The 24204-nt window shown below is 36.7% G+C and overlaps 1 protein-coding gene across 2 annotated transcripts in view; it reads left to right on the top strand.

Moving 5' to 3' along the window:
• Positions 1-24204, top strand: part of OTOGL (otogelin like) — a 135385-nt gene that overhangs the window by 75441 nt on the left and 35740 nt on the right. For both annotated transcript variants that reach the window (XM_058568844.1, XM_058568843.1), the window contains 10 exons: positions 35-151; positions 1093-1249; positions 1934-1960; positions 6437-6604; positions 8547-8825; positions 11021-11138; positions 15316-15395; positions 15705-15753; positions 19917-20010; positions 23988-24165. In XM_058568844.1, the coding sequence (XP_058424827.1) occupies positions 35-151; positions 1093-1249; positions 1934-1960; positions 6437-6604; positions 8547-8825; positions 11021-11138; positions 15316-15395; positions 15705-15753; positions 19917-20010; positions 23988-24165 (1267 nt within the window). The remainder of the gene's footprint in view (positions 1-34; positions 152-1092; positions 1250-1933; positions 1961-6436; positions 6605-8546; positions 8826-11020; positions 11139-15315; positions 15396-15704; positions 15754-19916; positions 20011-23987; positions 24166-24204) is intronic.

Genomic DNA, 24204 nt, shown 5'->3' with positions numbered 1-24204 from the left:
TAAGTTCCTTTTCTCCTTTAATTTTTTTCAACAGTGTGAAAGCCCAAGTGAATTGTTTAAACCCTGTGAGGCACATCAAAATAAATTTCCTTATGCCAAAAAGGAGTGCTCCATCTTGTACAGCGATGTTTTTGCTCCTTGTCGCAATGTGGTAAATGAATACTTTACTAAACTTTCAAATTCATGTGGGTACTGCTGTATTTATAATACTGAGATGAACAGGACAAATAATTTAGTTACCCATTGGTTTTTCATGTGTAGCACCTAATCGTTGGTAGGAGGACAAATCTGGTAGTTTGTTTTTTCTGTAGAAGTGATGCATTTAGTTGATTTACTTTTTCCCTCACTTCATCTTATTTAACAGCATACATTTGTACATAATATTTGTAATAACCTGTTTTGGTGTATGAAGCATTTTTTACATACATCATCAAAGCCATAAATGATTGACCAAAGCCATAAATATCTTTTTCTTCAGAGAATATTGCCAAATGGACATTCTTCTCCTCAACCCAAAGTATAATTTAAAAGTATTACTAGTGGCACAGTTAAAATGATTTTAGAAGCCCACTGCAAGATGTAGTTTATTAGAAATTTAACTTTCTAAATGCCTTTCTAACATAATAATTTTAGATCCCAAAAGAAGTTTCAAAAGTAGTTTAAGATATTCCTAAAAATCAAGTAAAAGTACAATTAGTAACAGAACATCCTTTTAATGCCATGTGAATATGCCAATAAGGAAATAATGAGCTTCTGCAAAATATTAGTCTGTTATATTGCAGATGCTGAAATTATATTGGTTTGTTAATAATAAATTAATAATTATTAATAAATTAATAATAATTATTAAATAACAACAATAAATACCATTACCTGTTTTGCTAGTTCTTTGATCTTACATTTGCCTAATAAATTCCTCTCTCCTTTGGGCAATATAGAGGTTTGAGATATTGAGAATTCTCTAGGTGGCAGTGTTAAGCTGATAATATCCAATTTTGAAACTCTACCAGTGTGTTTTCTTTTAGAAGGTTGAATTTTAATCAATTATAGTTAGTACTTACGAAATTATTTCATCTTTCACTTCATTTTCAGATTGATGTTACTTTTTTTGCCAAAAATTGCCATGAAGACACGTGTAACTGTAATCTTGGTGGGGATTGCGAATGTTTATGCACAAGTGTAGCAGCGTATGCGTACAAGTGCTGTCAGGAAGGGGTATCAGTTCACTGGCGGTCATCCACCATTTGTTGTGAGTATCCACTTAGAATGTCATCATAGGTGGGAACCTTATAAGGAGATCTATATTAGTTGTCTTATCATAGAACTAACACCATGGAACTCACGGAAATAGAATTTCTTTAAGATGACTAAATTTTATATTCCCTTGACAATGCAGATAAACTGTAGTATAGCTAAAGGATTTATAAAAAGAAAAATTTGAGATAACTTTTTCTGCTCTGTGTTTGACTGTTGTCACTCTAATATTTGAACTATAAATTGTACACCTTCCGCAGAGAAATTGTTTATGACCCCATTGTTCTTATGGCTGTGAGGTTTCTGTTCTGACTATAAGAAATATATTTTTAAAAACATCATTTTGAATTTGCTTTCAGATTTAACTCTTTAAACTTTTCATTTACTTGTATAGATGGTAAGTCATCTGAAGAACAGTTTATGATTTTAACACTTCCAGTTGACATTTCTAATTTGGCAGATATATTTGCCTACCTATAAAATAATCTTATGAAATTTAATTAATTACAACACATCACTCTTAAAGAATCCTCTTTGCTCAGAGGAAGTTCCCAAATAACAATGCCATTCTGTGTTCTTTTACTTGGTCAGGAATAAACATATGGCCATATCTTGCACACACTTAGATAAGTGGTCAGATTCTTATGTGGTTTAATATTTCTTCTTTTTTTTCTTTTAGCACTTGATTGTGAATATTACAATGAAGGTATGTGATGTTTAAATACGTTTAAAATACTATATAACTATAGTATTTTATTAAATGTATCTTCAGATTAAAAGTTTATGAACAACTTTGCTGGGAACAAAGTAGGACTACATCATAATTTGGTATATAGCTCAATGAAAGCCTTTGCCTTCTAAAATATGTCTAAATTTCTAAGTATTTGTGTTAAAATTTATTCCCTGGAAAATAAAAGAATGTGTAACTAAGTTCTCACACCTAGGAGGACTTCAATAGTTTTTGAATGAAATGAATGAATGAATGAGTAAAGTTAGCTAATTTTTTAGGTAAAAAAGATGAAAGACATATACCAAATGCATACTTTTTACCATTATATATAAATATAGACATTATTCAAACTTTATTATATTGTAGAAATCAAAGAAACAAACTATAAATGTGATGATAATAATATAAAGAGTTTAGCTCTCGCTGTAGGCAAAAATAATTATTTACATATTATCAGAATGAGAATTTATTGATTTAATAATAAGGATGAAAATCTTCTAGCCTTGTCAAGCATCCAAATTTGCAATGACAAGTCTAAGAGGAGGTGCTGCCTAAAATTAAGGCATAGATGTAAGAGACAGAGAGTTATATGCGCAGTGAAAATGCCAGAAGTTAGCAGAATTGGAGCCTGCTTTCTGTCAAACCTGTTTAATGAGGAAGGCATAGCCACTTAAACCTAATTTCAGACAAGATGATCCAGAAAGGTGACCATTTTGTTAGTGACTGGATAAACTCTGGATCCGTGATGGACAAGTTAGAGTAATAGTTATGGGAAAGCTGAGCCATTAAAAAAAACCCCAAGCAATGCATCCAAGGCATTTTTGGTGCCTTATTGAGCCAGGGAGGAATCTGTCTGCTATAAATGTCCAAAGAAGGCCAGAAAATTTTAGAGAAATAAAGATGACGATTGAAAAGAAAATGGACATTTTAGTTTTTGGTTGTTTTGTTACATTTATGGAAGTTTGATGGAGGAAAAAATTCAACATGAAAAAATTTCTGTGGCAGTTAAAGAAAATCTAAACCCAAAATATTTCCTGTTCAGGATTTTAAACACACCCACACACACTCCACATCAACCCTTTTGATTCCATGCTTAAAGTGAGACTGATGGCCTAATATTAATGACAGTAACAATAACAATAGCTTTTATTGTGTTAACTACTTTACCTTTATCATATAATTTAAGCCTCAAAATATGCCCATAAGGCAGGTATTATTATCAACACTTTACAGAGGAGGAAACTGAAGCACAGAAGGGTTAAATAACTTGGCCAAAGTCCCTTAGTCAAAATGTGGTAAACTGGAATTTGTAGACAGTCTGAGTTCAGAACCAAGGAGCCTGACCTCCATGCTCCACTGCCTAGTGTATGGCTAACACATCCTAGTCCAAGAATGATCGCCACACGTCGTCATCATATGCTCTACACAACGTACACAGACATCAATTTGAGAAAACGCTCCAATAACTTCCTCACTTAAGAATTCCTGCTTCACACATTCTGCTGTGAAAATCTCCATCTGTGCCTTGTACTTTCTGGCATTTCTTCTGCAGTCCCTTCCAGAAGCAGAATTTTCTATGAATACTGAATTTCTACCTCTTGCTAACTGGTACATTTTCCTTTCTGTCAACAAGTCTGCTGCACTTCTAGTGATGGTTATTTTCTCTAACGTGTTACAGGAGTCTTCAAACCAGTTCTTCTGGTTTCATTTGTAACACTGTAGTGGTAGTATTCGGAAGGTGGACACAGGGCATTAGGCCTTCAGCAGACACTGATAGGACAGAGGAGTCTATTTCCTGTGATCACAGTAATAGGGAAAAGCATCAACCTGCCAAGAGAGAAAGAGTTTGCAAAAATAATGCAATGAACATAGATGATTGAAAGATAATATAGAACTGTGGACATTGTTGACAGTAGTAATGAAAAGAAAATCATTTAAAATGATTATTCTTAATTTGCTTCATCATAAATAATTTCACAGCTATTGTAAATTTACCTAATCTTCTTTGGATATTCATAGCTGACATATTTCTCCCTTTATTTACTACATACTGGATGCTTTGCTATTCAAATACCTATTATTTAAAGCTAATGCAGAAATAAATTGTGATTCTGTAGGAGGAAAATAAAAAAAGAGTAAGAGAATTCAGAGGTTACAGCTCAGATTATCTCAATAATCCTTAATATGAAGACTGTATATACTGTCTTCATATTCATTTTATGACATTTACTAAAAATATAAAGATTTTATTGTTATTGCTGTAGGTGTGCAAGGGCTTCAATATCCTGCTAACTATTGTTATGCAAGTTTTAAGTTCTGAGTGATTTTATTAGACAGGATATGCTTAATACTGTGTTAAGATAATCACTGCAGGAAATGATTGTTTTTAGCAGATGGTGAAATTATACTTCTTCCTGTAGAACATTAATGATAAAGTCAATGACTTTTGTCTTTCAAATGCTGGTGAAAATGCATGAAAGCAATCCAGACGCAAGATATCAATCAACTGGGAGTCAGTTCAGAAGCTTTCTATTTTTATTCCAATGGATTTCTCAGATGACAATTGTCTCTTCAGGACTTGTAGTAAGGGACTTGTGCAGTAGGGAGAGAAGATTTTGTTTAGTTGTCTATTTGCTTTCTCCTATTCTAATGCTGAATATTTGCAAGGGTGTTTCAAACTCTCAAGTTGTAGTTGTATATATCTTCCTCATTTTGAATTTTATTTCATGGTAATTTACATATTTATCTACTTATTTGTTCATTATTTACATATTTATACAAATCAATATATTTATAAGTTGAAGTATATTGCATTTTGGAAGTTTTTGTTGCTCTTGTCTTTCCTACAAAACAAGCCAGTAGGTGGTGGAGACTAATGATACAGTTTTCTTTGGTGGTTGTAGATTTGGTCTCATAGAGAAACACTGCATTATATACGTTTGTAACTGCGATGGGGAGCCCACTGCTGCCTGGATCATAGAGAAATTCTTCACCGTATCTGCTCAGTTCCATCTAGGTGTGGGGGCAGAATTCTTTCAAGTCTCCCTCTCTACTCAAGTTTCTAAGTCCCTAATAGAGCTCTTTTCCTCATGGCTTTTATGTCTCCAGCTGTTCCATAGTGAGGTGTCCCAGCTGATGAGTCAGTAGAAGGGACAACACTTGAAGATAACTTATCTATGAGTATTTACCTCTTCTCCTGGTCCTCATGATGGAAATTTTGTTCTTGTTTTCCTTTCTATTTGAAAGAGTTTTGACCCTCTAATCCAATGATCTTCTCCCCTTCTCTCAGGCCTGCTCTTCATCCCGAAAGGGGAAATACCCGCTGCGTAGATTTCTTTGAATCTTTTTTCCCTCCATGTTAAGAGTGGGCTGGGAAAGGAAAATTGTCCTTGAGATAAAAATCAAAGAAAAGAAGGGAAGTGAAATTCACTGAGAGCAACAAGATCAATCTTTTATGACATCAACTACCATATGTATATTAGCATTTTACATAACCTACAACATAAAAATATACGTGTACCTGTGAAAAGTGCACAGCTGATACTCATGCAACTTAATTTTCATGATTTAGAAGAAACTTCAAGGTTCTGTAGTATCTCAGTTATAATAAGAACATTAAATGGCATAGAGATTGAGTTGAAGGTAAACTGACCTTATTAAAAAACCTAACACAAAATTTTTTTTAATATTAGTGAAGTTATTTATAATTTATATTCTTCTCTTTATAAGATGAAGTTTGCAGAAAAATTATTCTAGTTGAATTTCAGGTTTGGTTTACACTAACTAGGTTTTTACTATAGTAAATATTTTCTACTTTATATAAACCATTTAAATGCATGGGAAGTGATAGCGTTAATAAAAAGATCTTTGATTTTTCTGTTGAGCTTCATCTTATATTTTCTGTTTTGTAGACATGCCTCACTGGTGAAATTCAATAACCCCCAGAACATTATAATATTGTGTGTCATGTCTGTGAATTCTGTTTTCATGTAATGCAACCTACTAGGGAAAGATGGTTCTTAGAAGAGTATCAAAATATCCGGCCATCAATAGAGCTAAACTTAAGTTTATTGAGAGGAATTAGAATCTTTAAATATTAGAGTGGAAGGTTACCTAGACGAACTTCTTCATATAGGTGCGAAAATCTGAGGTCCAAAAAGCTTAAGTCAACCTCATATCCAGCACTGCGTTACATATACATGTACACATACACATTCATGTGTATGTGTACATGTATATATATTCTAAATTCTATAATTTATATATATATATTCCAAATCATTAGAATATATTATTTTTAAAACAGTTCAGTTATTTTGTTAGTGACAAATGTTTAAATGCTCAATAATTTTTGAAGTATCTTTTGTTATTAAAATTTGTCCCATTGAAATGGCAGTTTGAAATGTAGAAATCCTATGCCAATTTATAATTCTCTTATTTGTATTTAAATAGGGCTTGGAGAAGGACCATACATGCTGGCAAGTTATGGGCAGACTGGCCTCGTTCTGGGGGCCAATATAACCAGTAAAAGCATTTTCTCTTTGCCAAGAAGTAGTATTCATGGCAATTTATTTTTTAGTTTTATGATCACTCCAGGTCTTTTCAAAGAGAAGGCATCATGTAAGTATAATTTCCAATTGAAAATAAGAATTTAGTTTTCCATTTACATTTTTCTCATTTATTCATTCACTAAATATTAATTTGAGATCTAGTATGTTCATGGCATTTTTCTAGGTGGCCTAAAGGATATAAAATGAGACATTGGTATGTAAACCAGCTAGCTCTTGTGTATATGAAATCATTTCTTTGTGTATCTATTGGCATATGGATGTTAGAATTGCAATTGTTTGATTGAATTTTGGTCCCAAATAAAGCACAGCTTAAACTTTCATAGCATTAATCACAGAACTTAATTTGAAATTTTTGAAAAATAGTCTACTGATAACTAACATTTGAAGGATTTTAATGCCAGATTAAAGTAAAAGAAAAAAATTGTGATTTGATATCAAAGAAGTTAAATATTAAGAGCATAAATCAGAGTCTAGACAGTCATTGAGACTGTTATCCTTCCGTGGCCTTGTCTGTCCTAGTGCCTGGCCCCGTGCTTACTGGTTTGCACCTGCAAATCTATACTGGTCGTATCCACTTGGCACCTGTTCTGACTGGTGGTGGTTGTCCTCTTCTGGTCTGAGATGCTCAGGCTACATTGTTACTCTACTAGCCCTACTTAGAATCATGCATTGTGTGTTATATAAGCTTACTGAATGAATGAATCCAGCTTAACTTTCACTTATTCTGAGAAATCTCCCGATTCTCCAGTTAGAATAAATTGCTTCTTTCTTGTAAAAAGATCTCCTTTAGTTCTTTGTAATCTATGAAAACACCTATTGCAGTCTGAAGTTCTAATTTATATGTTATATATTTTTCTCTTATAAAGATTTCTTTTATTTTTGTTTTCATCTTCCAATGTTCAGCAGAGGGACTTGCAAGTTTTAGGACAAAATAAATGCCTTTGGAATCATACTTTGGATTTGAGAGAGCTCTTCATTGTATGATTTACAATAATTAATGCTTTTAATAGAAAAATTCTAATGAATTTAAAGAAACTAAGACATAAAGAAATTAAAGTCTAAGAAATTAAACCTAAAAATCTCAATTAAAAAACTTTTCTATCATGGGTTTTACAAATATGAGGGAAACTTTTAAAGCAAGTCACAAAAAAGGATGACACTTCTCAAATGCTTTGTAGTTCGTTAGCCATTTGATCGTCTGTTGGGAAATGGACAACAATGTTGAGCAAATAGTGTTTTCTTAATGCAGTAAATCACTTGCAAGATCATTTGCTCATTAAGAACCCAGTGATATTGAAATTCAGTGCCATGCCTGAATTGATCTGTTTCTCTTTTCTCTTATTCTTTTTTTTTTTTAAAGATTTTATTTATTTATTTTTTCCCCCTAAAGCCCCAGTAGATAGTTGTGTGTCATAGCTGCACATCCTTCTAGTTGCTGTATGTGGGATGCAGCCTCAGCATGGCCAGAGAAGCAGCGCGTCGGTGCGAGCCCGGGATCCGAACCCGGGTCGCCAGCAGTGGAGCGCACTCACTTAACCACTAAGCCACGGGGCCGGCCCCCCTCTCTTATCCTTTTCTATCATCTAATTTAGCCATTTGTAGATTTCATGCATTTGAAAATGTTAAAGCTTACAAGTACAAATATATGTCCAATTAATCGTTCAATTACTTGTAAGAAATTGTACATTCTGGGGTCGTAAGCTGATATCTCTTTTTTTCCCCAAGGACATGACAAATTATTTAAAAAATAGAATTCATCAAAGACGGATTTTTTTTGGAGCTGTCACTGTTATTCGTTACATTAAAATATTCCTGTTTCTTTGAGATCTTTAAATCATTTCTGAAATCTTTGAGATTGGTGTTAATTATGTATGGCCATTGTGCAGTTCTGTTTTTGTCAACTTTATAAGTACATTTTCTAATGCCAGTGTTGATGATCTTTCTCCAGAGGACCCAGGGAGTTGACAAACACACTGCTCTGTGTTTTACAGCACTGGCGCTTGTTTCCTTGGAGTCTGCTGAAAGGCCAAACTACTTCCTCTATGTCCATGACGATGACACTCTGAGTCTGGAACTGTGGAAAGCGAATTCAGCCTTTCAGCAGAGAGCCACATTTTTCCACCATCAGAGCCTCTGGATTCCTGGTTATAGCGCATTTGAGTTATACAGCAAGAAAGGCTTTTTTATCATACTCACAGATTCTAGTGTCAAAACGTCAAAATATGATGATTCTGAAGAATTTAAACACTCAAGTAGCTTCAGCATAGAAGGTATGTTTCCTAAGGTCTTCAAAAGGAGAATAGATAACTTACATAGTGGCAGAATATTTATCAGGTTTTGATTTTTAAATCATTCGTGATGGAGTATAAGTAGATAGAGTTGTATCTACTTTCTTAACCTCTCTGTCCTTCAGTTTATGCATCTGTAAAATGGGAGAACAAACAATACCTACCTTATAGGGCTATTGTATTATATAAGTTGGTAAATTGCTTAGATCAGCCTTAAATAATGTTATTTTTAATTACTGACCTAATTTATTACTTTCAGTGCTGTCTGGACTTGGGAAATAAAAGTCACCCATGTCTCATGGCTGTCTAGTGTTTCCATCTACTTTTTTTTTTTCCTAGAAGACAATCTCTCAATAACCTGATTCTTTTTTTTTTTTTGGTGAGGAAGATTGGCCCTGAGCTAACATCTGTGGCAATTATCCTCTATTTTGTATGTGAGATGCTACCACAGCATGATTTGATGAGTGGAGTAGGTCCATGCCCAGGATCTGAACCTGTGAACCCCGGGCCACCAAAGCGGAGCACAGGAACTTAACTGCTACACCACCAGGCTGGCCCCTCAGTAACCTGATTCTTAATGACAAAGACAACATGTTTATTTCTGTCTTTCATATACTAGGGTTTCAGGTTCTACTGACCTCTAGAAAGTTTCCCTGGTTAGCAGAAGCTTGTTATTATTTCTAGAGATCCTTATAGTTCCATAGCTGCTGAATTTTCTGAATTTCAGAGAGGAATCCTTACTGCCTCATCCAGTGTGTAAAAGCCATGCTTTATTTTCAAAACCTAGGAGCTTGCTATCTGCCGTGGGTCTCCCAAACAAATTCATCCATTCTAACCAACCCTGTAAATCAGTTTAAGAGAGCTAATCATTTGCCTTTTTTGTTGTGGGTACATTTCTATAAATCTGGATAGTCTTTGGATTTTAGAGAATTCAAACTGAGCTTCAAATTTTTGCCCATTGAATAGGGTTCTTATATTCATGAGAGAAAGAGTCACTGACATGCCTCTACAACATTCTATAGAGTAGATGTGATATTTTTACTTGAATTTCCTTAAAAGTTGAACTTTACAAGCCTCTATTTCCCCTCCAATCTAGAAATCTCCATTAGAACCAGACCCAGTGGTCCCACCTGAGCTTTGGACAACTGTGGCCAATGGCATCATCAGAATCTCAGAGGCTGATCTTTGTGGGCTTCCTAAACCTAGGAAACTCTGGAAGTCTCCTCTAGTCTTGGAACCAGTCCTTTCCCTGTCATCCCAGTAACCCAGGACTAACCCTTACTCTAATATTTAGATGTGTAGAAGCCTTCCAGAAAGTCTTATTTTTGTTCCCATACCTTGGAATTGAATTGTATATCCAGAGTCCACAAAACATAGCCTTTTTTGAACATTCTCCCATATGGAGCTCTGTTCTTCAGAGATAGTTTTGGACTACTGTAGAAGGACTAGTTTATGGTGTGTGTGTGTGTGTGTGTGTGTGTGTGTGTATGTGGGGGGATATTAGCAGAGTTTGCAGGAGAAAAATCTTCAATCAAGGGGGGTTTGATAACTGTAAGCATGTATTATTAAAATTCATTCATTTGTTTTTTGTCATCAAACTACTTACCATGTACAAGGCAATGTGCTGAGTTCTCTGAGAAGAACAAAGATGGAGGGTTCTCTCTAGGTTTGATGTCAGGAAACATGTCTTTGGTCTTGCCATTTTCCTAATTGTTTGAACTCAGCAAGTCACTTGGCTCCTCTGAGCCTCAAGTTCTTCATTTATAAAATGGAAATAATACCTACTCAACAGGGTTGTTGCAAGGATAAAATAGAATAACAGACAAAAAATTACTTTGAAAAATATAAAATTCCAAACAGGTGTCTGGTATTATTAGGATATGTAGATCAATGAGAACCCACTACACATAAAGGATGAAAATTTGGAATTTTCCTTTGCGTCCTCCAACATTTTGCTTTTTCAAATCTTTGGAATATAGACTAACATTTAGATATTCAAACTAAGCATGCAATGCTCTGATCACCAAGCAATTGCAGTGCATTTTTCACTAGCCCCGTCTTTCCCATAGCATTATGTTCCAAGAGGGGTCAAACCTAGAAGAGTCACTATCATAAATCATGGTTTTTCAAGCTGTACATTAAAAATGTACACAATCTAAACTTATTTTTTTCCCCAGAAATCCAGGCAGCAGTGCCTTACAGGAGGATGTGTGAATGGAGATATGAACCTTGTGCCATGCCCTGTTTTAAAACGTGTAGTGACCCTGAAGCACTAGCCTGTAAATTTCTTCCACCGTAAGTCACATTTAACTATTCAATGAGCAAATTCTAGCATTAGCAGATTCGGCTTTCAGTGAATGTTTTTAGATTATCATTTTAGTCAAGCGATAGTTATTGAGGGTTTGCTATGTGCCAGGAATTCTTCTAGCTGCAAGGGATACGGTACTGAACAAAATAGACGTAGTATCTGGCCTTATGTAGCTTACATTTTGCTGGGTTGAGGCAGAGAATAAACAAACAAAAATGCAATGCAATATATTGTTAGATGGCAATGTGTATTCTGCAGAAAAATAAAGGAAGATGAAGGAGACAGAGAGCATAAGGCCTGTGTGTGCGTTTGCTAATTAACACAGGGTGGTCAGGGAAGAACGCGCTGGGAAGGTGGCATTTGCTCAGAGAGCTGAAGGCAGGGAAGGAACTGGCCATGTAGATATCTATGTGAGAACAGTGCAAAGGGCCTGGGGTAGGAGAGTATTTGAGGATAAACAAGGAGGCCAGTTAGTTGGAACGAAGTGAACAAAATCAAGAGAGGTAGGAGATGAGACCAGAGAGTCAGAGTGGTGTGCAAGTCATACAGGGCCTTGGAGCCCATTGTGAGGACTGTGTCTTTTTCTCTGAGTAATGCCCTGGTGTATTTTGGGCAGAGGAATGACACGATCTGATTTATGTTTTAAAAAGTTTGCTTTGGGGACTGGCCCCGTGGTTGAGTGGTTAAGTTCAGTGAGCTCTGCTTTGGCTGCCTGGGTTTGGATTCCAGGTGCAGACCTACACCACTTGTCAGCAGCCATGCTGTGCTGGCGACCCACACACAAAATAGAGGAAGGTGGGCACAGATGTTAGCTCAGGGCTAATCTTCCTCACGCAAAAAGAGGAAGATTGGAAACGGATGTTGGCTCAGGGCGAATCTTTCTCAGCAAAAAAAAAAAAGTTTGCTTTGGCTCTTGTATTGACTGCTGGGGAGGGGAAGGACAAGGGCAGAACTGGTCAGTGATACAAACTAGACACGAAGGGGAGTTGATTGACAAGGTTGGCAGCCCTGGAGGTTATGAGAAGTGAACAGATTCTGGGTGTATTTTGAACGTAGGGCCATAGGGTCTGCTGATGGATTTAATATCAATTATGAAAGAGAGGAGTTCAGGACTCAAGTTTAAGTCTCAGCAATTTGTAGGTCTCAGAACCATGTGAAATTGTCATTTTTGTGGTCAACTGGTCAAATATCAGCAAATTCAAATGACTCAGTTTAATGGGAGGGCTGAGTTGCCATCGACTGAGGAGAGGCAGATGGGAGGAGCCATTTGGAGGACAAGTCAGGAATTTGGTTTTGAGGATTTTAAACTTGAGACTGAAAATTGTTCATTGGATTTGGTAATCTGGAGAATAGGAAGAGGCAAACGAAGACAGCGAGTGTAATCAGCTTTCTTTTTTCTTTTAAAGGATTATTGCTGTGAGAAAAGAAAAATGGAACAACAGTAGGAGGGAATATTTTTAAAAGAATAATTTTATATTAGGCATTTATGAGCTTCTATTCTAGGACAACCACTGGCACTACAAAAGGTCCTGGGCATGTGAATAAATGAGACACAGCCCCTCTTTCAAGGAGCTCAGACTCTTTAGGAAGAAGACAGGAACAAAAGCAGATATTGACAATCCAGTGGAAAGAGGGCTAGCGGAATAACAACGACAACCAGCACGTTGAATTGTTTACAGCATGACTCACACTGTGCAAAGTGCTCTAAAATGGGTGGTCCCATGATTCCCATTTTCAAAGGAGAAAACCAACTGAGGCACAGAGACCTTAAACAATTTGCCCTAATCACACAGTTTGTAGGCAGCGGAGCCAGGGTTTGAGCCACTACACCTTGGTAGGTAACAAGTGCTTTGGGAGCAGAGAGAAGGAAATGATATTTCTGTTTATTTTCTTAAAAATAAAAACAATCGATTCTTTCTGAAAAGGAGATGTCTTCACCAATCACTTGGATGCCTCACATTCACAAACCCATTTCCTCTCTCTCTGGTAGCCATGAGGAGGGGAAACGACAGGGCCCCCTAGTGAGGAGCGCACTGGGGAAGGAAGGAAGCGAGAGAGAGGAGAAGGCTTGACGAGCCCTGGCACTGGGAGGAAGAGGAGCTACATCTTGAAGTGGCACTTGGCTAGTTTATTATTTCCTGTGGCATACCCAGTCTTTGAGGTGGTAGAACCCAGATTCTCAAGGCTTTCCATTGTTTGGTCTGTAGCTATCCTGAAGTTTCTTTTTTGGTGTGGCCAGGATGCAGATAAGAGCCTCAGGATGAAACTTCACCCCTGCCAAGCTGTTTTTCGTCTCTGTCTTCATCACTCTCTCCTTTCTACTTATCCCCCTCCCCTGCGCTAAGGTGCCTGATTATTGCTGCTCCTCGTACTGTACCTGCAGCCCTGAGGGGAGACTCAAGTACTGAGCTGGGCTTTAGCACAGCCCTGCACCCCTCCTCCAAGTCCCCCACAGAACCACCACCCTTGGTCTAGATGATTGCAGTTTCTGGCACATAGCAAGTGTTAGAAATAAAAATATCTAGTGGAAATGAGAACTTTTATGAGAAAAGATGCCAACTAGCATACTGTAGAGCTCATATGTAAGTACAGTTATTCCTATTATGTAATATACCTATTATACGAACCCGTCTGCATCTGAGCCATTATATCTATATATTTCAAGAGTATGGCTGTCCTTTTGACTTGCATAAAACAATGGCAAAATAATTGAGTTAATGATTGAGCATAAAAAATGTTTATTTAATTTAGTGGTAATCAACTGGCCCTAGTCTTTTCAGCCATCTAGTAACTTTAATTTTTCTTTTTTGCCTGAGAGCTTAGAGTAGAATAGGAATATCATATACTGGTTAAAGTTTTGTTATTCAAGTTCATTTTATGAAATAAACAATTGGTCATATAAGCTGAGCTGTTTATGTTAAGAAAAAATCATTTGTCTCCATGAGATGACTAAGTAGGTCTCAGGTTGAAAGAGAAATTAGCTTTCTTGGTTTTTAAAGTGTCTGTATTTTCTTCCCTGAACAAGTGCCCTCTGGTGGCAACACTTAGCCTAGTGTCAAGTTCCTTTCCATCCTGAATTGGAAAGAGGCCTTGATATTTTTGGTCCAAATTCTTTGCTTTACAGATGAGGCAACTGGAAATATTTTAAAATATTGAAAAAATTATTACAACCAGCTGGTGCATTTGAGAAGCAGATAAGCAAGGCTTTTTATAACAGTGTGTGCATCAATTCTCTCTAGTATGTACGAATTGAATAATTGGTTGTACTTGAAGGATTACATTTATTTCCTTTGAATCAGAATAAATTGGACTCTGAGCCCGTTGGCCGAGAAGAAAGGTGTAATCTCAGCCACTATCTTGGCTTTATTTCCTTAGAGGAAAAGCATTCAGGATGGTCCCTCCTGTCTTTGGCCCACGATGCCCAAGCCTATGGCTTCTTGAAATTTGGGACTCTTGCTTTGCCTCTGTGCTACACACAAGAACTGGGGACCCTTGCAAAGACCAGACGTCCTGGGGCTTGAAATCCGGTCATGCACAACCATCCCCTCCCAGGACACTGCCGCAAATTTGGGCACAGGCCCTGATGCTCTTGAGAAGTGCAGCCTCTCCTCCCCCTCCCTGTTCTCAAAGAAAATCAACCATGCCCCACCTCCTTCCCTGCCACCCAGAGATTCCTAATATCTTTTCAGTGACTTCAGGGCTTAACAATAGGCAGGGAGAGCCAAGGAAGATTCTGTTTTTGTTCTACCAACATCTTTCAGGCAAGGATATTCAGAGAGCACGTCTATCTTCTTGGATGCAGGGGAGCATAGGAGTGGAAAGTAACAGTACAAGGAATATAGGTTAAAATTACAATAAATGATTCTTCCACATTTCCACTAATTTATAGAACATGACCTTAGTATGTCCCAAACATAAGTGTATGTTTTGAATGTTCTGTGTTCAAATTCTGCCTTAATCATGTAGGATATCCCTTTATCATCCACTAGCTGTGATTTCATAAAATAAGTTCATATAGTGGAGCATAGTAAATGGAGCATTCTTTAGTGCTTGACAAGGAGAAGAGAAGAATTTTAGGAAAAATTTTCTTAGTTGCGTATATTAAATGCAGTGTATTTTTTATGTTTTAAACTTTTTTCACCTTGATTTTTTTTTCTTGTAAAGGGTTGAAGGATGCTTGCCACACTGCCCGAAAAATATGATCCTTGATGAGGTCACCCTTAAATGTGTTTATCCAGGAGACTGTAAGTGTGAATCTTACTTAATTTATTCTGAAAAGTGGAACTCTTGAATATTTTTTTCTCTCTGATGGCAAGTGGTTATAAACTGAAGTTGTAGACAGACAATAAACTTTTGTAAGATTCTTCTGCAATATCCTTTTCATAGTCTTTTGTTCCTAATTACTTTCTAAACCATATAAATCTTCCCTCTAACATTCCTCTTGCATTCTCTCTCCCAGAATATTTTCCTTGAAGCTAAAGATCCCTAGATGAACTCTGTGAGCCTCGCTTTAAGCAAACAAATTAAGGGAGAGTATCTTTGTTTCTTTGTAGGCATACCTCTGATTCCCACAGAACCAGCAGTAACACCACCAGGTAAGCCGTGTCTACCCACGTTTACAGGAATTCTTACAATTTTAGGCACCTAAATTAACATAGTGTAATTTCAGTCTTGGCACACTTATGGCAGCTGCTAGTGTTAGTACCATCCTGTCTGCTAAAGAACCCAGCAGTCATTTTGGTTTCATAAGTAACTGCTCAGTGGCTCAGCGTGCCACATTTTCTGAAGGGCTTCTCCATTTGGTCCACCTCTTTTTCCATTTGAGTTGGTATAGACAATGAGGACTTCCCTCACATTTTGGCCTAGAATCCTGCTTAAATTTTCACAGTGATTAAGTTGACTCCAAAGAGACATTAATGCAAATGAAGTGATCCTTTAAGCGCTTCCCTTCTCATTCCTGTGTTCTGTCCCAGCCTCTGGAGTAGGCATTCTGGGCTCTTTACCCTACTTCTCTCCCTCACCACGAAACTTGCCTCAGGAAAGGATTCAATAAACCCACTCACAGTGAGGCTTGGAAAACTTAATTATGATTTCTCCAGGGATTATAATTTAGAAAAGTTCAGATATTTATTTTCTAGTTTATTTGACAAGTTTTAATTGAGTGTCAACTCTGCCAGGCCCTGTCCTGACACTGTGGGGAGGAAGGGAGAACGGTGAACAAGTCACCGCCCCAACTCTAAAACAGCTGATAGTCTGTAGGCTATTGTGAGATTACAATAGGGTAAGTACCAGCAGCGAGCAGCGGGGCTTATGCTTATTTTGGAGGTGTGGTCTCAGAAGCGGAACAGAAGGTAGGAGTTGGGTAGACTGGGAGAAAGAGGAAGTGTGTTCCATCCAGAAGGGGAAGCACGTGCAAAAGCCTGGAGCTGAGAGAGAACGTGTCACACAGAGGGACTTCAAGCAAGTAAGTGTATCTCGAGCACGTAGTGTGAGGGGAATTATGCCAGAGATGGGGTGGAAGAGATTATCAGAGGCCAGATCCACAAAGGGTCCATAGTAAGAAACTTGGATTTTTTTTTCTGAAGTCACCAGAGAATCACTGAAGGACTCTTTAAAAATTTTTTTTTCTTTTTGCTGAGGAAGATTGGCCCTGGGCTAACATCCCTGCCCATCTTCCTCTACTTTATATGAGATACTGCCACAGCACGGCTTGACAAGTGGTGCATCTGTCCACACACAGGATCTGAACCTGCGAACCCCTGGCCGCTGAAGCGGAGTGCGCGAACTTAACCGCTACGTAACAGGGCCAGGCCCCGTTGAAGAATTTTAATTGAGTCCTGTGACATCTTCAAAATAGCCTTACTACAACTATCACTGTTACCACTGCTCTTATTAGCTGCCATTTGTGGAGTACTTGTGTTCCAGGCACTGGACTAAACACTCTGCATACATTTAATCCTTGTAAGAACTCTATGAGAGAGGTCTTGTTATTACCCTTGCAGAGATAAGGAATTACTCTACTGCTGTGAAATTTTAGACATCAGTGAATTTAGAATAGTTTACCATTTTTTTTTGTGTGTGAGGAAGATCAGCCCTGAGCTAACATCCATGCTAATCCTCCTCTTTTTGCTGAGGAAGACCGGCCCTGAGCTAACATCTATTGACAATCTATTGCCTCCTCCTTTTTTTCCCCTTTTCTCCCCAGATAGTTGTATGTCATAGTTGCACATCCCTCTAGTTGCTGTATGTGGGATGTCACCTCAGCATGGCCGGACAAGTGGTGCGTCGGTGCGCGCCCGCGATCCGAAACGGGGCCGCCAGTAGCGGAGTGCGGGCACTTAACTGCTAAGGCACGGGGCCGGGCCCTAGAATAGTTTAAAGCATAGTTTTGGAGGGACTGGAGATACTTTCCCTACATTATTTAATCTATGTAGGGAATAAGTCTATGTATGAATAACACTGCATATTCTAACATTTGGGGCATAGACTGTTAATTCTAAGTACTGCTGTCTACTTTGAATTCTCTAATATCCCCCCCAAATCAATATTCAGTATATATTTCAAACATCTAAAACTATTTAAATCACCACAGTCAATATGTAAGGGATATGGATTATACTCCATGACCCTCAGGGGTAAGAAAACTACCCCGAAAGTGAAGCTATTTCTATTTGTAGATGACATGATCTTGTCTATAGATTATTCTAAGGAATCTACTAAAACCTATTAGCACTAATAAATGAGCAAATAATAACAAATCAACAAAGTTGCAGAATATATGACCAATATGCAAAAGTCAATTCTGTTTCTATATACTAGCAACCAACAGTCTAAAAATAAAATCAAGAAAGCAATTCCATTTACAGTAACATCAAAAAAGAAAAAAAATACCTATGAATTCATTTAGTGAAAGAAGCATAGGACTTGTACAGTGAAAACTACAAAATATTATTGAAAGAATTAAGACCAAAATAAATGGAAAGACATTCCTTGTTCATAGGAGAGTTAATATTGCTAAGATGACAATACTCTCAAATTTGATCTACAGGTTTAATGCAATCCCTATCAAAATCCTGGTTACTTCTTTGCAGAAACTGACAAACTGATCCTAAATTCATTTGGAGATGCAATGAACCTAGAATAGCCAAAAAAATCTTGAAAAGGCAGCACAAAGTTGTAGGATTCACACTTTGCAATTTCAAAACTTAGTACGAAGCCATAGTTATCAAGACAGCTTGACTATTACAATTCTACACCCAGACAATGCTTATAATCTTTTGATGATTTTAAAAAACAATGGATTCCTTTATTGCTGAGACCACTCAACCTCCCAGTCATTAGAATTTTCCATGACTGTACTTGTTTTGGGCTAGAACTTTGCTCCTATTTCTTTGCTTAAATGTTAATGATGATGGGAATAAAGATATTTAAGTCTGTAAAAATATCATATTCTCTAGAAGACGCAACATCTAATATATCATGAACACTGCTCATCCTAAGGAATGAGAATTTTTTTCTACTTTATTTATTCTGTAAGCTAGAAACTAAAAGGGCAAAGTGAAGGTTATTTATAGAATTTGTTTGAATAAAGAACATAAGAGTTTTCTTTTATGTCATTGTGGTAGGTTGAACAATGGCCGTCCAAAGAGGTCCATGTTGTAATTCCCAGAATTTGTGAATATGGGACCTTACATGCTAAAGGGACTTTGCAGATGTGATTAAGTTAAGGATCTTGAGATGGAGAAATTATCCTGTATTATCCATGTGGGCCCAATGTTCTTATACAAGGGTCATCATAAAAGACAGGGAGGAAAGTCAGAGTCAAAGAAGGTGACATGACCACAGAATCTGCAAAGAGAGAGAGAGAGAGAAATTTGAAGATGTTATGCTGTGGCTATGAAGATGGAGGAAGGGATCATGAGCCAAAGTCTTTGAGTTGGAAAAGGCAAGGCAACAGATGCTCCCTTAGATCCTCCAGAAGGAATGCAGCCCTATCGATACCTTGATTTTAGGATTTCTGACTTCCAGAACCACAGGATAATAATTTGGTAATGTTTTAAGCTATTAAATTTGTAATAATTTTGTTACAGCAGCAATAGGAATCTAATGCAATCATTTTTAGACAGACGGATACTGAAATTACACTTAGACCAAATTTCAGCCATTAATTTTGGCTCTTCTATAGTCCTTCACACTTCGAATATTTTAGAGATACCTTTAATACTAATGGAAAGCTGTGGGAGGTGCCTTACAAATGTGTTTACCAGTCGCATTTTCTCTTTCCGTGGATCATTCCTTTACCACACCCACCTGCTGGGGTCTCCACGTGGTCTGCAGCACCATCTATTCTGCTTACTAGGAGCACATTCTAGAGATTCATCAAGGGAAATGAATCAGCCTTGTTACTTATTTTAAAAACGCAACAAAATTTGTAACTTCTGAGCAATCTTTAGTGATACCATTGATATTTTTACCTGTTCAAACAATTGTGTTGACGCCATCAAGACAGTGAAAATATTTGTAGAATGGTGATTAAAAGCCAGGGCTCTGGAATCAGAATTCTTGAAATCAAATTCTGCCTCTGACACTTACCAAATCACTTCTCTATACCTTAGTTTCCTTATCTGTAAAATGACAATAGTATTATTATCTACTTCACAGGTTCTTGAGAGGATTAAATGAAATAATCTGCATAAAATTTCTTAGCATGATTTCTACCACGTGTGATTTGCGTGCATGATAGATACCATTCCACTAATGCAGAGGACATCTTCATTTCTAACAGGTCCAGAAATGATCACTCCATCAGACTTTGCTGTGTTTGACGTGCTAACACCGACGACAGGTTTGGAATGTGAGGTATGACTGGATAATCTCTTCAGCTATTTGTCATTTCCTTACAGTGTCTGTTCAAGTTTCTGTATCACTATCCAAACTCTACTAAACTTCTTTTGGTATACTCTCTAGTCTTTCTCTGCTAAAAGACAAAAAGAAATAAGCATTACATTTTAATAATTGTATTTTCTTATCTGATTCTGATATTTCTTATTAATTAGATTCTGGTCACACTAAGAAAAGCAAATAAAATGCAAATGAAATCTTAAGTGTGATTTTTTAATACTAATAAAGTACGCTAATAATAAAGTGTGATTAATAATTTAATTTATTAATTTGATAATTTATTCATTTAATAATAATTAAGTGTGATTCTCTAATAATAATAATTCTTTATAGTAATAAAGTTATCTAGTGTGGGCCTCTCTATAAGTCAGGCATTCAAAAATATTTATTAAGCAGCTACTATATGCCAGGCACTGTGCAAGATGACAAAGATACAACGGTAGGAAAAAAAAGATAAGGTCGTTGAACCCCAGAGTTAGTAATTGTCTTGGCTGAGACTTTAGCAGTTATCTCTTTACTCCAAATATGCCTATTGTTCTGATAAACCAATTATTCACTCAACCAATATTTATTTAGTACCATTTCTGGTCAGGAACTATTCAAGTACCCTGGATAAAACAATATAAAAGCAGACAAAAATTCCTGCCTTTATGGAGTTTACATTCTATTGAAGGTTATGAGACAGCCAATAAGCAAAATAAACTACTATGTTATATAAAATGTTAGAGGTTGCTGCTCAGAAGAAAAATAAAACTACTTTCAATGAGATGATCAGAAAAGCCTCACTGATAAAGTGACTTTAGAGCAAAAGATCTGAATATATTGAGAGTGAATGATACAGAGAACCAGAGCAACAGCATTCCGGGCAGAGGGACCAGCAGGTGCAAACACCCTGAGATAAGAAGGTCCCTAACATTTTAAAAGAATAATAAGGAGGCCATTAAGTAAGGAAGGAATAAAATCGTAGGAAATAGATTATGTAACGCTTTGTGAATGATTGTAAAGACTGTGGATTTTATTCTAAATGACACAGGAAGAAAAGGGATATTTTTCAGTAGAAGAATAACATGATCTGATTTGTTTCAAGATCATTTTAGCTGCTGTGTTTAGAGTAGGGTGTAAAGAGACAACAGAACCAGTTAGGAGGCTATTATAGGAATTTAGACAAGAGATGATGGAGGCCTGGACCAGGTGATAGCAGCGGAGACAGTGAGAAATGCTGAATTCTGGATATATTTTGAAGGTAGAGGCCACAAAATTTGCTGAAGGATTAGATGTGGAGTGTGGGTGAAAGAGAGGCATAAGGATTCTAAGACTTTGCCTTGAGCAACTGAAGGATAAAGTTGGCATTAATCAGAATGGGGAAATTGTGGGAAGTGAAGGGCTGGGGTGTGTACAACCAAGAGTTCAGTTTTTCCATGTAAGGATTGCAATTCCTCTTAGACATCAAAAGGTGTGGATATACAGATCTGGTGGACATAAATAGAGTTTAGGGAAGAGCTAAAGCTAATATAAACTTTTGGGAATTCTCAGTGGATAAATGGTATCTAGAGTAATGAGACTGGATGAGATCACACAGGGAGTGTGTGCAGGTAGAGAAGACAGGAGGGCCTTGACAACTGTGATAGATTGAGAAGCAGTGACAAACATGCTAGGAATGTTAATCAGTGAAATAGGAGAAAACAGAGGAGATTGCAGGTGATCTGGAAGGCAAGGAAAGAAAATATTTTAAGGAAGATGGAGTAATAGGCTATACTAAATGTGCTGGTAGGTCAAGTAAGATGAGGCATTAGACTTGATCATTGGATTTAACTCTGTAGAGTTCATTGGTGACCTTGTTAAAGATCATTTCAGTAGAGTGGAAGGTATAGATTCTTTTAGGCGGATTAGATGTTGTGGTAGGGAGTTTAGTTTTCTTTAATTACTTTCATTTTTCTGGTTAAATGGAAAGCAAGGTCAATACTTGAGAGTTGATACAACTTTCACACAGAAAATTTTGGAAAATTGACCTTGACTATTTGCCTACCTTTGGCTCTTAAATTTAGAAGTGCTCACTTTATAGTCTCACTATTTAGAAAATTATTTAACCTATCTTATCCTTGTTTTCTATTATGTGTAATATTGAAATGATAGAAACTGACAAAAAATTTAGGGAGAAGTAAATGAAATAAGCTACTTTATTATGTGCATGACATATAATAAGTACTAAGTAGATTTAATTTTTCTTCCTCCACCCCCTGAGATGCAACATAGTGTAGTGGTCAAGAGCCCAGATTCCAGCAATCTAGGTGTCCATCGATGGATGAAAGGATAAAGAAGTTGAGGTATATACACAATAGAATATTATTCAGCTATAAAAAACGGGGAAATCCTGCCATTTGCAACAAGTTGGATGGACCTTGAGGGCTTTATGCTAAGCGCAATAAATCAGACAAAGACAAATACCATATGATCTCACTTAGACATGGAATCTAAACAAACAAACAAAAAACCAAACCCATAGAAAAAGAGATCAGATTTGTGGCTATCAGAGGTAAGGGGTGATGGAGGGGGAATTGAAGGAAGGTGGTCAAAATGCACAAACTTTCAGTTATAAGATAAATAAGTACGAGGGATGTAATGTACAACATGATGACTATAGTTAACACTGCTGTGTGATATATATAAAAGTTGTCAAGAGAGTAGGTCCTAAGAGTTCTCATCAAAAAGGGAAAAATATTTTTTTCTTTTTATTTTATCTATATGAGATGATGGATGTTAACTAAACTTATTGTGGTAATCATTTCACAATATATGTAAGTCAAACTGTTATGCTGTACACCTTAAACTTATAGGATAACGTATGTCAATTATATCTTAATAAAACTGGAAAAAAAATGAAATTCAAAATTAAAAAAAAAAGGATCCTAGATTCCAGAGTAACAACGTCTGAGCTTAAATTCTGACTCCGCTGCCTACCAGCTATGGACCTTGGGCAAGTTACGTGGACCTTCATCCTGATTTCCTCATATGTACAATAAGGAAAACTAATAGTACATCCTCAAAGAGTTGTTTTGGGAATGAAATGGGTTAATTAGAACAATGTCTGGAACATAATAAGTGGTATAAATGTTTATCATTGCTATAATTATTACCATAATTTAAATAGAATGCTATTTATAAACTGTGGACAATCTACCACTTATTTATTTTTTATTTGTTTATCTAGAAGTCTGTGAGCTATATATAAAAATTAATTTATGGGGCCGGCCCGGTGACGCAAGCGGTTAAGCGGGTTCGCCAGTTCGGATCCCAGGCGTGCGCTGACGTACCACTTGTTAAGCCATGCTGTGGCAGCGTCCCTTATAAAGTAGAGGAAGATGAGCATGGATGTTAGCCCAGGGCCAGTCTTCCTCAGCAAAAAAGAAGAGGATTGTCATCTGATGTTAGCTCAGGGCTGGTCTTCTTCACAAAAAAAAAAAATTAATTTATAATGATTCTATCCAGGTGCTGTCAAACTGATCTCACATATGAATTTTTAATGAGATATTTGACTAGTATTAAGTTGCAGTTTTGTTACACTGACATTAACAGAAGTTATAGTCATATACTAGATTTACACAATGTAATACGAAAGGTTGACTGTCACTGTATAAATCTGCTTACAAAACACTAATCTAGACAATTTAGGACAAGATTTCAATTTGCTCAGATGTCTGAGTATGTGGGCAATTCTGATCTAATCAATATTAAAGTAAGCTTAAGTGGAGTCCATACGAAGTATTTTAGAGAGGTTACATCAAAGAAAGTTGTAGTGAAATTTTAATTGTTTACCTTTCAAAAGCTTTCATATTTAGGAAATGTACACTATAGGCAATGTAAATGAGAAATTAAAAATAATTGAAAACATCAGTTGAAAATGGAAAAACCACTCATTTTGTTTTTTTTATTAACAGCCTCAACAATTTGATCCTGTTTATAATTGTAGCCAATATATATGCCTTAATATGGAATGGAGGTTGTTCAACTGGTCTCTTAATTGCCCAAAGGCCTTGGAAATGCCTGACTGTGGTTTCCGGGGAAGGCCTGTTCAAGTGAACAGAGATATCTGCTGCCCCGAGTGGGAATGTCCTTGTAAGTCTGCATTTCTTACACGGCAATCAATTTTCAAAC

Source organism: Diceros bicornis, chromosome 25, assembly GCF_020826845.1.
Source record: "Diceros bicornis minor isolate mBicDic1 chromosome 25, mDicBic1.mat.cur, whole genome shotgun sequence".
In the NCBI taxonomy this organism is placed as follows: domain Eukaryota; kingdom Metazoa; phylum Chordata; class Mammalia; order Perissodactyla; family Rhinocerotidae; genus Diceros; species Diceros bicornis.
Note: the sequence above shows the minus strand (reverse complement) of the source record. Positions and strands in the feature narration are given on the sequence as shown.